The sequence below is a fragment of the Tenrec ecaudatus genome, chromosome 12 (genome assembly GCF_050624435.1).
Source record: "Tenrec ecaudatus isolate mTenEca1 chromosome 12, mTenEca1.hap1, whole genome shotgun sequence".
NCBI lineage: Eukaryota > Metazoa > Chordata > Mammalia > Afrosoricida > Tenrecidae > Tenrec > Tenrec ecaudatus.
The window spans coordinates 11055364-11071155 of record NC_134541.1 but is presented as its reverse complement, the minus strand read 5'-3'; the positions used below and the strand labels follow the sequence as shown (position 1 = coordinate 11071155).

General features: G+C 50.6%; 1 protein-coding gene across 3 annotated transcripts in view; it reads right to left on the bottom strand.

Moving 5' to 3' along the window:
- Positions 1-15792, bottom strand: part of ZFP64 (ZFP64 zinc finger protein) — a 69932-nt gene that overhangs the window by 38706 nt on the left and 15434 nt on the right. For all 3 annotated transcript variants that reach the window (XM_075528524.1, XM_075528523.1, XM_075528522.1), the window contains exons 3-5: positions 7100-7261; positions 5203-5265; positions 616-867 (exon numbers count right to left, since the gene is read on the bottom strand). In XM_075528524.1, the coding sequence (XP_075384639.1) occupies positions 616-867; positions 5203-5265; positions 7100-7261 (477 nt within the window). The remainder of the gene's footprint in view (positions 1-615; positions 868-5202; positions 5266-7099; positions 7262-15792) is intronic.

The window sequence follows — 15792 nt, the reverse complement described above, 5'->3', positions numbered from 1 at the left end:
CACACATCTGATCACAACCACTCAAGACCAACCGGGGTGTCGGGCCAACGCCAGCTGACCCCAGGCATGTGGGCAATACACAGGTGCCATGCTATGCCAATTGAGGTTTAGTGTCCGCTGTCACACAGCGTCACCATGCCCATAGCTAACCCACACACTCACCAGAGGACAAGGCGCCTGTCTTGTAAGTGACCTCGCCTGCCGACTTCACAGGGAATTCCATCAAGCTTCCCACGCGGAATGCTTGCGGAGTAGCCTTTCTAAAAGGATCAGAGTGCCTCGCCCACACGTGGGGGAGGAATGAAAGATGCACGGTCGCTACCCGGGTTTCCTTCAGCGCACTTCCTCCATCCATCACACCGCTTGCCAAGGAGCATGCTACAAAGTTTTCTAAAGAGACTCGCCGAGATTTCCATGGAGTCATGAATTGGACGCCCCCACCGCACCGGTTGTGCTCAGAACGGCTCAGCAGGGCAGAGGAAAGGCCACACTGCACATCCCCCTTCCCCACGGGGGCGCGTACGCCCCACCCACCTCCGGCAGGTGCGGTGATCTGCGCTTAGGCCTCAGGCAGTGGGAAGCGGAGCCCCGCGCAGCGCAGCGGGAGGCACCTACCGGTGTGCGAGCGGAGGTGGACGGTGAGCTGGCTGGAGTTGCGGCTGGCGTACGGGCACAGCTGGCACTTGAAGGGCCGCTCGTCGGAATGAATGCGCAGGTGCTTGTTCAGGCTGCTGCTGTCGGCCGCCGCGTAGTCGCACGTCTTGCACTTGTACGGCTTGACCCCGGTGTGGCACCGCGCGTGCGTCTTGAGCTTGTCCTTGCGGCTGAAGCACTTGCCACAGACTTCACACTTGTGGGGTTTGTCTCCTGCAAACACACACACACAGAGGCCATCAGGAAAAATGGTGAGAAAAAGAACAGAAACGTGGCTGGTGGCGCAGCGGGCCAAGCACCCAGGAGGCTGTGCGCTGAGAGATCCGTGGTTTGAAACTAACCAGCGGCTTGGCGCGAGAAAGACCGGCAGTCTCCTTCCTGAACGACTCACATGCTCGGAGCCCTACAGAGTTGTTGTTCTACTCTGTCAGCGTCAACTCGACTGCAGGCAGTTGTTGGTTTGCTTTTATGAAAAATAGATCAATCTGAGACTTGGCAGAGGATTCAGGAGAAAGAAAACAAAACAAAAAACACTCCACGATGAAGACTGGCAATGAGCTAACATCTTACCAGCGCACAATTTTCTTTTTCCATTTTGCGTATTGGTGATTTCTATTTCTTTCCCCTCACTGCCGATGCTAATTTTGTATTATTTGAAAGCAGAAGGCAACGAAGGAGACCATTCAGGTACAGCTACATAATGTAAGAAATTGTTCTTTGGATGTAGTTTCCACTAACCCCCTGTTCCTCATAACAGACTGACTCTAGAAGGTAGACTGCCGACAGGTTCACAGGTTACCTGCTAACAAAGAGCCCAAGGGGTGCCAAGGGTTAAGTGCTTGGAGTGGCTGGCAGTTTAAAGTCACCCAGGGAGAAAGACCTGGTGTAAAGATTACAGGAAAGAAAGTTCTGTCCGGTAATGTGGACCCACTGTGATTCCGAATCAACTAGACAGCACCCAACAAAGGCTGGCCAGCTAACAAACACATTTCCCGCCTCCCTTGCAGCTAGCTAGGTGTGAATCTATGTCCAAGTGCTTGCCAACGAAGGGCAGAAGATTTATGGTGAGCAGTTTCTTTAACAGGAAACTGCTTGGCTTTCTTCCTTTTTGGCTAACCTAACCAGTGTCGTGGTTATTTGTTAGTCTGCCAATTGCAAGGTCAGCAGTTCAAAACCACTAGCAGCTCTTCAAAAGAAAGAGGGGGCTTCTATGCCAGTAAAGAGTCACCGTCTCAGAAACCCACAGGGGCAGTTCTACTCTGTCCTACAGGGTCGCTATGAGTTGGCATCGACTGGGTGGCAGTGAGTCTGGTTTTTGGTTTATCGCCCTCTGTATTTTTGCGTAGTTGTGTGTGTGGTCTTTGGGGATAAACAAAACAAAACAAAAAATCCAAGCTCTTGTCTAACCGCAGTTGAAACACATACTTCTTGAAAGGCATGCTTTCTTGGGTCTCGCCAGCTGGGACTACCACTGGGTTTGTCTTGAACTTTCAGCCACAGTAACATCCACCTTTCCATTAGGTACTTTCTGCAGGTGAAACCGGTTCAGCTGTGTTTTCCCACAACATGGCAGTGTTTCACCGTGGGTGGTTGTGCCCGTACATGATGGAGCCACTGAGATGATTGGGGATTCTAACACACGAATGTGGAAAGGCACCCAATGTGGAATGGGGAAAGCAGGGGGCCGCACCAGTGTCGGTTGTTGGTGCAGGCCTCTGCGTCAATTCTGACTCACAGCAACTCCATAAAACTGCCCGTAGGGTTTTCTAGACTATAACCTTTCCAGGTGCAGATCGCCAGGTCTTGTCTCCTAAGTAGTAGCTGGTGGGCTCGAACCGTCGACTTTCCATTAGCAATGGAGTACTTGACTGTTGTGTGTAGGGTACTTGATAGCACATAGAGCATTTGATAGTACATACGGCACTGACTTAATAAAGAGGAAATAGATGTTTTAAACCCATGCTTTAGGCCCAGTACAGGCATATGAAAACGTTGTCACCATACGTTTGAGACAACCAAGGCTGGTGACTTTGGGGTGTGAGATGAGAAGGAGGTGGGGTGCAGGGCAGTATGTTCACTTTTTGTCTCACAGGCATCAAATCTGTACTTTGACCAAAAGCTAACTGCTCATTAACCCCTTGTCATCATGGCAGTTTTGACTCCTAGTGACCCTTTAGGGCAGAGGACACAGCGCCATTGGACTTCTAAGGCTGTAACTCATTACAGGAGAAGACAGCCTCATCTCTCTCCTGGGGAGCAGCTGGTGGGTTTGAACTACTGACCCAGGGCTCTCTTCAAAGGCTAAATAGTCAAGTGCTAGCATCAATTCTCAGCCAAGTCTGATCACTTTCACCACAGAATAAACATCTGGGATTTAAGAATATATCTAACAATTTATTTAAAGTAAATTGGTTACTGAAGATTTTAGTAGTGGAAATGTAAAACGCACAGTTTCTCAGCACCGTTAGTGGCTGCACAGCTCTCAGGTCGCCCCACTGTGTGATTTGCATCCTGGAGCAGATGTGTGATGGGGGTGGGGGGAACAAGGTGGGTTTCTGCCCGCTCTGCCATTAGAGAACCTGGCTCCCGTTCGTGGCAAGGGTAATACACACATCTAATGCTCTGTGAGTAACTGAGGTCAGGACACTTTTTCAGAGGTGGCAGTCACCCAGCTTGGAAACCATCTCCAGATTGGCCAAGTGAGGGAAGAAGATACATTCTGAAAAGGTGCAGAATTTATATGTATATTGTATGTATGTTGTGCTTTTCCAATCGCTGTTACTAATGGTGGTGTAGAGGGTGACACGCTACATTGCTAACTGCAAGGCGAGCACTTCAAAACCACCAGGCTCCCTACTCCCGGGGAAAGGTTCGGTGTTGGAAACCCACAAAGGCAGTTCTGTCTGGTCCTATAGGGTAGCTTTGAGTCGCTATGTACTCGATGGTAGTGAGTTTGGTGTTTGGTGTTTATTCCTTCATCCACAAGTATGCTAAGTATGCACAAGTCTGGGTGAACTTCAACACAGGAAACAAAGGTGGCCCTTACTATTCTTCGTTATATTGAAAATACCACATATTTGAAATGTGAGCCCTTGGGTAATTATACTAGCAAGTGACCCGACGCTGAGAGGCTGCTGAGAGAGGACGGTGATCCCAATGACATCAGGCCTGCCAGTCTCACACCTCCAGAGCGGATGCTAACCAACCGATTTGGGGCCCTGAATTTCAGTGTGTTCCTACCCTGTACACGTGTATACCCTCTGAAGTCATACAGGCCGGCATTTAAATAATCATGACCCGCTGATAAGCAGTGGCTTTAGGGGCTTTGGGGCAAGTGCTGGACAGCTAACCACCAGGTGGGTGGTCTAAATCCTACCCCCCCAACGCCCCTGCCCCCAGCTGTTCTGAGGGAGGAAGAGGAGGCTCTCTGCTCTGTAAAGATGTCAACAGCCTTGCAGATACTATACCAGAGCCAACTCCATGGTTTGGTGTGGGAATACTTTGTTCCAAAAGCCATACTAAAGCAGCTTCTCAACATAGAAATATTAAAAATAAAAAAGTAAAGAAAATCAAGATCATCAGGCATGAGCACTCGATTCTTTTCCCCTGTACTAGTAATTTTTTAATGTTCTGTTTTATTATAATAATCTATACAACAAAACATCGTCTCAACATTTATTTCTAAGTACAGTGCAGGGCAGCACGTGCATCCTAGCGTCTCAACCACCACCATTATTTTTTTCCAAAATGCCAACGCCCTTGACGGAGAGCCGCGTCCTCTTAAGCTGTGATCCCCCCTCTCCGCCCACTCCCTGCCCTTTTACAAAAACACAGGCAGTCCCGACGGATGACACAGCCCCGTTATGCCAGACCACACTTACGTAATCTTATCATTAATAAGCATTGTAATGTGTGACATCATCACTCGCAGATGTTCTCTTGCAGATGTTCAATGCTACGCTTTTGATACTGGTAATAAAAAGCAGTAGTGATGCACAGTAAAAACAGCAGAAAACGAGGTCTTCAAGGTACGTCAGAACTGACTTAATGAGAGCGTTGCAGGAACAGAATCTTGTCATAAGTTGGGGGCTGCCAGGGTTTACGATGACCTTCACCAAAGCCACAGTAACACAAGCTCACTGTATCCAGTGACGGAGGCAACACTCCTCTCTCCTTCCTCTGCGTTCCCTACGCCCGCCTGACACAAACACACGCACACACACAGGAACGTTTATTTTTATAGAAATGCCTCCCCTAAGTGGGAAGACTACACACACTCAGCATTGCAACTGATTTCGCCAGATTTCTTTTCAAAATGGGGATCACCGCTTACAACCCCCCTTTGCACGGCTGCCTCATATACTCTCCAGCACTGCAGACTCTTGCCTGAAACACTTAACTGCCAACATCGCTTGTGAAAATGCGCCTCTTGCATTTAGTCAACTTATGCCGAGACCAATGGGGTTCTGCACCCCATAGCACCCCTGACTTAGAGCCCTCCCAGTTCCTAGCAGAGCACAGGCGTCCAGGGTGTCTGGGGTGCCTTACCTGTGTGGATTTTTAAATGCCGCTCCATGTCCTTCATGCCATATGCCGTCTTGAATTGGCAACCTGGAAAAGACAAGGAAAGATCAATTCCAAAAAGATACAATGAATCCTTTTTCCAGAAGGGTGGGGTGGGGGAGGCACCGAGAGTATACACAGCACAAGTACCCCAATCCAACAGAAGGGGCAAAGTGACATTGGTTTACATTCTTGCTGTGTTTTGTAACAATTGTGTAACAAATCGCAACCTCCTTTTCTGAGCCGCTCCTCCCCATTAATGCAAGGCTCCGCCCCCCTCAGTTTCTTACCTAACCTGTCTAGTTGCCCTTGTCAATTGGATCCCATAGAGATCTTTAAAAAGCACCCTGCTTAAGGCAGGCCTCCTCCCCTCGCATAAGCTGAATGATACTTTGGTATAAAGGTGACTGCAGGGGACATTTTTGTGGGTTCAGATTTACAGATGATCTCAGGGCAGTAGCTTCAGGGGCTCACAGAGACACTTCATCTTCGGCATGAAGAAGCCTGGTAGAAACCATCGTAGCCCAGTGATTAATGCTGACACCGCAGAAATGGGACAAATGGACATCAAGTGCCTCTTGTTAGGACACACCTCAAAAGATGCAATCCCGCCACTGTGGTGGCTTCTGCTTAAAGCTGCATTAACTCGCTCCTCTCGCAAGTAAACAGCAGATAAACCAGACGCAGACAGGCACAGGCAACAAAATCACTGGGCTCTCCGTAAACAAAGTGAAGGTCACGAAGGACAAAAGCTGAGGAACCATGAAAGGGAACTAACCCCAAACCCAAACCAAACCCACTGCCCACGGGTAATTCTAATACACAGCAACACATGAGACCTAAATGTAAGGTGCTTACGGAGAGGGGAAAAAGGCTTCTCCTTTGGCAGGATGGACCTCCGTGGCACGAGTCAGATTTCCCTAGCTAGGCCAGAACTGACCATAGTAGCTGCTGGCGCGAGCAAACACGTGCGACAGGACCACGGTGCTCCCCAGCGTTTTCAGTGGCTGATTTCAGCAGGCCACCCGGCCTTTCTTCGGAGGCACCTCCCTTTAAAAACCACCAGTGTTTACCCATTTGCTCCACCTCGGGACTCCAGCTTTGGTAATGATACACACAGAGGTCAACGCCCAGCTCTGATGGTCCCGCAGGAGCCCTGGTGGTGTAGTGGTTACATGTTGGGCTGCTAACCGCAAGGTCAATAGTCTGAAACCCCAGCTGCTCTGGGGGGCAAAGAGGGGGCTTTCTTCTCTCCCGTATGGAGTTCCAGTCTTGGAAACCCACAGGGCTGGGTCTACCCTGCTCGATCAGAGTCGACTTAATGGCAGTGAGCTTTGTTTTTTGGTTGGAGGTGACTGTGCTGCGGCTCTAGAAATCGGTTTCCTTGTTTGAGGCAATACGTGCTGGTAAAAGGGCACCGTGCCTGCAATTCATCCGCCAGGGCCCGAGAGGAAATGATAGGGTCCCCTGGAGGAAGGACTGAGCCAATGTGGTCAAATGCTAACCTTCAGGGGTCTCTATGGGAAGTACACACTCAGCTGTTTGCAACTTTTATATAAGCCTGAAATGATTTGTTTGTTGTTGTTGACAAAAGATGGGAACTTCCTGAGTGTCTTTCCAAGATATTGCCGGAAGAAAAACACATGTCAAGCTGAAGTTCCCACAAGCCCCACATCAAAGCCCAGGCCCCTAAAAGCTGTAGAACCCACACCTGTAGTGACAGGAGCCAGGAAAAGGGCTGACCGGTGGCGGTGTGTGTATCGATGGCGCAGGGCATGCAAGGAATGAGCTGGGAGGCCGTCCACGTCCAGTTATGGGGATTCTGAGAGGAAGCCCGGGGCACCCGTGTCAACTCCCACGCCCTGTACAAGCAGCTCTTTACCTGGATAGCAACAGTTCAGTCTTTTCTGAGCAGGGGGCGCGGCGGGCTTTTTGGTGCGAGATTTGGCAGGAAGGGAGATGACGGTGGCGGTCTGGTTCTCACTGCCTTCCGTGGGCAGGTAGGTTTGATAGCCGTGTTCGAAAACGAATTCTGGAGCTGAAACTGAAGGACACGGTGGTTATTCCTTTCTGAATAGGAGCACCCTTCGGCCATCCCTCTGCAGGGCATGAGCGTGGGCACACTGCTTCCCACGGCTCCCTGGTTGCTTAGGGGTGTGTGGTGGCCTAACCCAGGTCTGACCCCATGGATGATGGAGCAGGACCTGCTGGGGATTTCTAGAGGCGTCTCCTCCTGGATCCGCTTCCAAAAAGGGAGGGAGAGAAAGCGAGGCCGACGAGGAAGCTCGCCTCGTGACTCTTGCTCCCTGATTATTCCGCCTATCTCGTCCTTGGACAGAAGGCGCCTGGGTTACTGCCACCTGTGGCAGTCCTGCCGTCAACATGACGGGGAGCAAGGCAATCGGAGGGTGAGCCGGAGCACCCGAACCTAGACCTTCTGTTAAATAAGCCTCAGTTCTCCCCCTTTCTTACGACCATCGAGTCGGTGTTGACTCACAGCGACCTTACAGCACAGAGCATGACTCCCTGTGTGGGTTTGCAAGGCAGTAACACTTGACAGGAATAGACAGCCTCATCTTTTCCCCACAGGGTGGCTGGTGGGTTTGAACTGCTGCCCTTGCAGGTACATCCCGGCCAGCCAGAAAACCAGCGAGGGTTGTCTGTATGGTCCTTTCCTTGCTTTTCTTCACAGATTATCTGGGAACACTGCAGCGCTTCCTCAATCTGCCTATCGGCGTTAGCAAAACCATGAGCGTTTGGGGCCAGGTTTCAAAGCAACTAAAGCCCCAGTGTTTTGAGCCGTAAATCATAAACTCAGATATCTTCAAGTGCACAGCTAAGAATGGTAACATCAGCAAATTAGACTCAGCAACATTGTACCTAGTCCCCATGACTAGGGATTAGCTGTGTAAAATAATAGTAACGATAAAGGGCGGTCGTGAAGTGCCGGTGGCATTATAAGGCAAAGACCACCTGCTCTTCATTCACGGCAGGTTTCGGGTGAACGGACGGAGAGTGCTCGCCCCACGGGTTTGAAATGTCTGGCTATATTCTGTCGTACGTTTGAAAACAAGCACACCATTTCTGAGACCCTGAGACGAAGAATCAATGCATTAAATTACAGGGTCTTGGTGAAGAATATTGGAAAGTTCCATGGAGTGCCAAGAGGATAAACACGTTTGTCTGGGAAGAAGTACAGCCGGAATGCTCCTTAGAGAGTAAGACTTTGTCTCACGTACTTTGGACATGTAGGAGAGATTAGTTCCCAGGTAGAGGGGCGGCAAAAGAGAGGAAGGCCCTTGACCAGAGGGACTGACACAGTAACTGGGTCGATGGGATGAAACTCAAGGACCGCTGACTGTGAGGAAGGTGCAGGACCAGGCAGAGCTTTGTTCTGCCGCAATGCATTGGACCGAGTTGATGGCTCCTAACAACAACAACAACAACAACAACATGTGCTAGGTTGTGTGAAGCAGTGAGTGTATGGGCAGTTACATACATCATGACACAAAGCTTGGAGAGCCTCCCTTTTATACCAGGGCGTTCAGAAAGTTTGGGGACACGCAGAATCGAAAGAGAATGACGTTTTCCCATCAACTTTCGGAAGCCCACCCATCGCGACTGTCTGAGCTCCTGCTCCCCAACTCTGTGGCACCCATGACAATCACAGGACCATTCTTCCACCGTCCTGAACACCTGGGCTTGTCAGCAGCTGGGATTGCAATGAGCCTCGGTGCAGCAGGGGCCCTGGTGCTGCTGTCAGGCACGTGCTGGACTGCCTGCTGAAAGGTTGGAGGTTCAAACCCACCAGTCACCCCTTGGGACAGCGTTGAAGCTATCCGCTCCCATGTAGATTTACAGTCCTGGCAGATGGCAGCGGGTGTGGGTTTTCTGGGTCAGTGGTACAGTGATTAAGTGCTTTGGCTGCTAACCCAAAGTTGGCAGTTCGACCCCATCAGTCGCTCCACAGGAGAAAGACGAGGGAGTTTGCTTTTGTAAAGATTCCATTTTGCCCTGTAGGATGGCTACGAGTTGGAATTGACTTGGCAGCAGTGGGGTTTGCTTGGTTGGGGGGCATTTGATTAAACACAGGGACTCAATGTTCTCCATTGGTGCAGGAAGTGGAATGGCTTCTGTTGAAAGCTCCTGGCACACTGATGTCCCAGGTCTTACTCTGATGTGTGAATCAAACACCCCAGCCTCCTGTGGACACCTCTCACTACGTAACACAGGACTAGAAAGTGAGATCTGGATCCTGCCCCTCTTTCCCAGATGCACAGCTTGGTTCTCAGAGTGGTCCCCAGCCCACAGCTCCTGGGAGCCCGGGCGTCACCTGAAAACATGCTAACAGGGCAAAGTCTTGGCCTCCACCAGACCTACACTAACGGTTAATGCTAGGTGCCAGCTCAGCTAGGATGCAGTTCTCAGTGATCTGGCGGACACTAATGTAATCATCCTTTGTTTTTTGTGATCTGATGCGAGCAGCCCATCATTTGAAAGAGGAGTTTCCTTGGCGCTGTGTTCCGGGCAAAGCTCACCCTCTCTCAGACACTGCAATCGCAGGGAGTTATTTAATGTGGCGCTCGTACCCAGGGTCTTCTAACCAAACCACCTTTTCCTTCGTGGGTCTGGTAAGAAGGTGAGGGACGCTACTGATAGGATTCACCTGTGAGTAGTTGTGAACAGGATTCCCTGGAGCGGCATCCAGCTGTGTATAAATTATAATGAGCCCTCTGAGCAGCAGGGGACCTGGGGACCAGCAGTAGCTAGGAGCGGAGTGTGTCCTTGGAACCTGCGATCTCTGCATAGAGAACCTCTTGGATCTAGACCATAGCTACCACCTCGGAGGAGCAGCCGCAGGAACAGAATGATGGACGGATCTCCCAACCTGCAGGGCAAGTTGAGATGAGTGCTTTGGGGTGGGAGGCTGGCTTACAGAGTGGGACAGGCACTTAACTGGGGAAGCTGGACTTGCTGACCCAGGGGAGAGGAGCCGAGTGCCTTTGGGCGGAAGCTTACTGAATTGGGGTGCCTCGGGGCACTTAATTCAGGAAGTTGGGCTTGCTGATCTTGGAGCTTAAGCGGAATGTCTTTGGGTTGAAGCTCACAGCTAAGTGGTATGTCCTTTTGAGTATTTATTAGCAGACCCGACACTTTGTAGGATGTCCTGGTAAACAACTACCCTGATCATTTCTCATTGGTATTACAACTTGCTAGCATCCTTCAGAAACCCTTTCAATCACAAATTTTGTTTGTGAGTTTCTATGTAGCCTTCACAATGGATATCAGAACCAAGAGAGAGCAAGCTGAGAGGTGATTCAGACAATTTAACAATCTTCTCCACAGCTGACCCCAGGTCCTAGAATGTAAGCCAGCTGGGGGCTCCAGTCTGTGGTCTGAGTTGTAGGTCTTGGGGTCTTTAACTCCTGCAGCCACGCGAACCAGCAGAGGTTGTCAGCATGTTGTATGAACCCCAAGTTTTGTACTTGGCAGCCCTTATAATTGCATGAGTTGTTTCCTCGAAACAAATCTCTCTGTGAATATCTATCTCCATTTCCCTGGTCTCACGCCTCTAGAGAACCTGTGCTATAACCTCTAACCCCTACTGAGCCAGCAACTCCGGGGCTGCGCTCCAGCAACCCTTGGCCCAAATGCTTGCAGGTGATTCTGATGCCCTTTCAAACTCGAGGACCATCAACACAGACCCTCCTCCCCCGAGCACCTCGGCAGCAGAACTGAACCCCGCTCTTGTCGGCTCCAGGGATCCACCCTTCTTGGTTCCTTGCAGGACATAGGACAGGCAGTTGTTCCTTGCGCAACAAACATTTGTCTCCTTAATATCCGAACAACCCTTGCTACTCTGTCCAGCGTGTGCGAGCTTATGTGTGCATGTGTCTCTAAGTATGTGTGAGTGAGCTGGGTGTGGATGTGCACATGAGTATGTAAGTACATGTGTATTTTAGTGTGTGAGAGAATTGTGTGGGAGTGTGAGACCGAGTGCGTGTACGTGATTGTACCTGTGAGACTGTATGTGTGTGAGAGAGAATGTGTGCATGTGTGAGTGTAGATGAGACTGTTTATGAGTGTGAAAGAAGATGAGTGCAAGGCAGAATTTGTGTGTAGGAGTGCCCTGTGTATATGTCTGTGTTTATATGAGAGTTTGTATCTAAGTGTGTATGAGGATATTGGAGCATATGATAGTATGTGCATGAGTGTGTATATGTATGTGTGTATATGTATTTGTGAGCGTGTATGTGTGCATATATGTATGTGTGAGTATGTGAATGTGTGTGCATGTGTGCAGATTGCTCTCAAGCTACCTTCTGTCTTTATTGCCCACCAGCTAAGGGAATACGACCTAGTCACGTGACGTCGCTGAGCTTCAGTTCTTTGGCAGGGAGAATGGGGATGGCTGGGTGACCTGCTTGGGCACCAGCGCTGTCCTGATAAAAGTTCAAGTAGTTGAGGATGGATGGAAGCAGCTCGTGGAGCTGGGCATCCCACTGTCCCCGGCAAGTGTCAGCTGCTCGCACTGTCATCACACAAACAATAACAGACGGCTCTTCAGCGGTCTGTGCTTGGCCTGGGTGTCAAGAGAGCCACTGGTCCTGGGAACCTGAGTGTCCAGCAGAAGTGATGGCAGCAGGGCCAACCCCGGCACTCCAGATCTGCTGACAGCTCTGCCTTGGGCCTCGGACTGGAAGTGCTTCCAGCAGAGGGGGGACCCAGCCCCTCCATTTTTGAGGGTACAGCCAGGGCCTCCTGTTCCCAACTTCTAAGCTGCTCACCGCCTCCACCCCCTGCCCCCACCTCCCCAGCCCCCTGACTTGATGGCCACAACAGCTCAGAAGCCCACATTGGTTTCCGGTTTGGCTATTTTGGGTGCCTGCTCAGCAGGGTGTCCAGGTGCACCCGAGAGGCCGTTTGCACTCTTAAACTTGGTTGGCAGATGGAGGCCCTTGGGTGCTCGGCTCATCAGCCACGGGGCTGTCGAATGCTTAAGCTGCTATGGGAACACCACCGGCACCAGAATCTTGTTTCTGGAAACCTCTGCTCCCAGTTGCCACGAACTTCCCGTGTCCTGTCCAATACCACCGTCCTCCAGATCCCCCAACCCACCTATCCCCCCTCCTCTGTGTTTAAAAAACCCCATCTTGCAGTCTCAGCTTTAAGTTAAAAAAATATCAATCGTTTTTAACAGCAATGCAAACTGCTGCAAATCTTCCTATAGAAAAGTGTGGAGGAGAAAGGAGAAGCTACAAGCTACCAGTGGTCATCCCAGGCAATCTGCACCTTATATGTTGGACACATATCCTGTGTTCTCTCCCCCCCCCAGGCTAGATTATTGTTTGAGAAGGTACTTGTGATCACCCTGCCCTCTGCTCGGTTTGCGGAGGCTCATGAGGACAGACTCCTGGTCTCCCCCCATTACTGTTGCCCAGCATTAAACACAGAACTTGGCAAAGGACAGATACCTGAAACTGGTTGCCATCAAAAGTGATGGCAACCCCACTGTCCCCGTGGGGGTTTCTTAGATGTCACCATTATAGAAACAGGTCACCAGGTCGCGCTCTGGGCTACGGCACTGTAGCGGGGCAAGGCGGTTTCGCTCGACTCGTCAACCTTTAGGCTAGTGGTCAAGCACAAGCCAAGAAGGGAGGGGGCTCAGACAACATGTTCAATTTAATAATCCACAGAACAAAGACGGGTTTTCTATTCCCGTAAAGAGTTAGTCTCACTGGAAGCTCTACTTTTTAGTAGCAGGACTGGAGTCATGATAGTGGGGGTTGAGGAAACCTCCAAGAACCAGAGGAAGATTGCGTGTTTCATCAGTGCTGTACTGCACCCTAGTTGATTCATCCCTTCTTTATGACCCCTCTGGGAGGGGATGTCCTATTGTCTATAGACGAGTTTTGGGTCTCTGTTCCGACCCCCCTAGTTCTCAACAATGTTTTTGTTTTGGGTCTTCTGGTACCTGTTACCTGATCTGGGCTTCTTCCATGTGGGCTTTGTTGCTTCTCTGCTAGATGGCCGCTCATTTAACTACAAGCCTTTAAGATCCCAGACACTATATCTTTTGATAGCCGGGCACCATCTGCTTTCTTCACCACATTTGCTTATGAACCCATTTGTCTTCCAAATTCTGGCTGCAGGTAACTGAGTATTCCTCTGCCCCCAGGCATCGAGCGGGCCTCTAGTTAGGCTGTTTCAAAATAACCTCCATCCACAATGTTGAACCTCTTCCTTGCTTATCTCTCAGCTGAACAGCTGGGTCAAGACTGTAGGGCGTACTGACCAGATCGGTCCAGAAAACGTTGACTCCCTTTCTTCTGGTTCTTGGGATATGAGCCAGCAGCCTGCTGTCTGACTTGCTGATTTGGGGTTCATCAGCCCATACAGCCCATTTGAGTCAGGAGAAGCCTCCAGCCTGATGCCTGACTCATGGATTTGGGACTTGCCGGCCTCCATTCCCGAGAAAAGCCATGGTGATGTAATAGGTTCCATGTTGGGCTGTTAACTACAAGGTCAGCATCTCGAACCCACCATCCATTCTGAGAGAGAAAGATGAAGCTTTCTACTCACACAAAGATGTACAGTCTTGGAAACCCCAGGGGGCAGGCCTGCTCTGTCTGCATTGCTGGGTTGCGATGAGTCAGAACTGACTTGAAAGCATGGAGTTTGTTTTGCACCCCCACCCCTGTGTGAGCCATTGCCTTGAAATCAATGTCTCTCTCTCTCTCCCTCTCTATGTATATATATCTTCACATGTATGTGCCACTGGCTTTGCTACTCTGAGAACCCCAGCCTTTGGCAGGGGCAATCCGTGGATGGAGCAGAGAAGTGCCCTGCCCACCGAGAGTCTCCAGCAATGCTTCTCAGTGTGCAGCATGCATACAGGCCACCCACGGCCTCATGACCACGCACGTGCCACGTTCTGGGTGGCGTCTGAGACTTGTGGTGGCCGTGGTCATGAGGCCACACTCGGAGCTTCAAGCCCATCTCTCTTCCTAAAACCCAGCCGCACTCCTGTCAGGCGATTCTCAGTTACTTCCCAGAGACCTATAATAGCAACCCAGGCGGTGCAGTGGTCACGTGTTGGGCCGTTCACCGCCAGGTCAGCAGTTTGAAACCACCAGCGGCGCCGTGGGAGGAAGATGAGGCTTTTTGCTTTCGTAAAGAGTTACAGTCTCAAACGGAGAGACAGCTCTACTCTGTCAGAGAAGTTCACTATGAGTCAGAATTGACTTGGTGGCAGGGAGCTTTTTGTTTGGCTTTATCTCTGTCCCTAAGTAAGGTTTCAGCAGAGCTTCTAGACCAGTGGTTCTCAACCTTCCCAAGTCTTCAACCTTTTAATAAAGTTCCTTGTGGTGGTGAACCCCCAACCATAAAATTATTTTCATTGCTGCCTCATAACTGTAATTTTGCTACTGTTATGAATTGGGCGATCCCTGTGAAAGGGTCATTCGACCCCTAAAGGGGTCACGACCCACAGGTTGAGCACCACTGTTCTAGACTAAGATAGACTAGGAAGAAAGGCCTGGTGATCTAGTCCCCCAAAAATCAGCTAGTGAAAACCCAGGAGCTCACAGTGGCTCCATCCCATTGTTCCTGGGTTGCCACGGGGACAACTCAATGGTAACTAACAACAAGATACGGAAGATTAGCCTGCGCTGTTCTACAGAGCAGGAGCCCTGGTGGCACTGTGGGTTAGCTGTTGGGCTGCTAACCACAAGGTCAGAGGTTCCAACCCACCAGTCCCTGTGTGGGAGAACTTTGAGTCTGTCTGCTCTCTAGAAGACGTACCATCCCAGAAACCCACAGGAACAGTTCTGCTCTGTCCTACCAGGTGGCTCTGAGTCAGAGTCGACTCCACCGTGGTGGGTTTGGCTTGGCATAATTTATGGTTATGAAGCATTAGTTCACAAACAGTACTTGGCAAAGTGCAGGACACATAATAAACACGTATAGAAACGAGCTATTGTTGCCGCCAGACCTTGCCTGCGAATCATTAGTTTGTCTTACCCGATCCCTCGCATGCTCAACAACCTTCCATGGCTCCCTCGCTCCTTCAGAATCAAGGCCGGAGCCAAGGCCTGGCTCCTGCCCCGTGTCACCTCCAGCCACTGTTCTGAGATCTTGCCTGTTCTTTCCTTTGCTGCAAACATCTGGGAAATAGCCCCTTTCCACCATCTTTCTTCTTTGTTGTTGTTGTTAAGGGCCACCAGCGACCTCATGTACCACAGAACGGAGCACGGCCCGGTCCGGCACTGTCCTCCAATCGACCCTATGTGTGCGCCCACTGCTGCAGCCCCCGTGTCCATCCGTCTCACGGAGGGCCTTCCTCTTTCGCTGCCGCTCCGCTTTACCAAGCACGATGCCCTTCTCCAGGGACTGGTCTCTCCTGACACCACGTGCAAAGTATGTGAGATGCATGCTTGCCATCCTTGCCTCTGAGGAGCACTCTGGCCTTACTTTCGTCTATGGTCGGTTTGTCCTTTAAGCAGTCCGTGGTTCTTTCCATATCCTTCTCCAGCACCGCAATGCACACGCATCCGTTCTTCTTGGGCCCTCCTT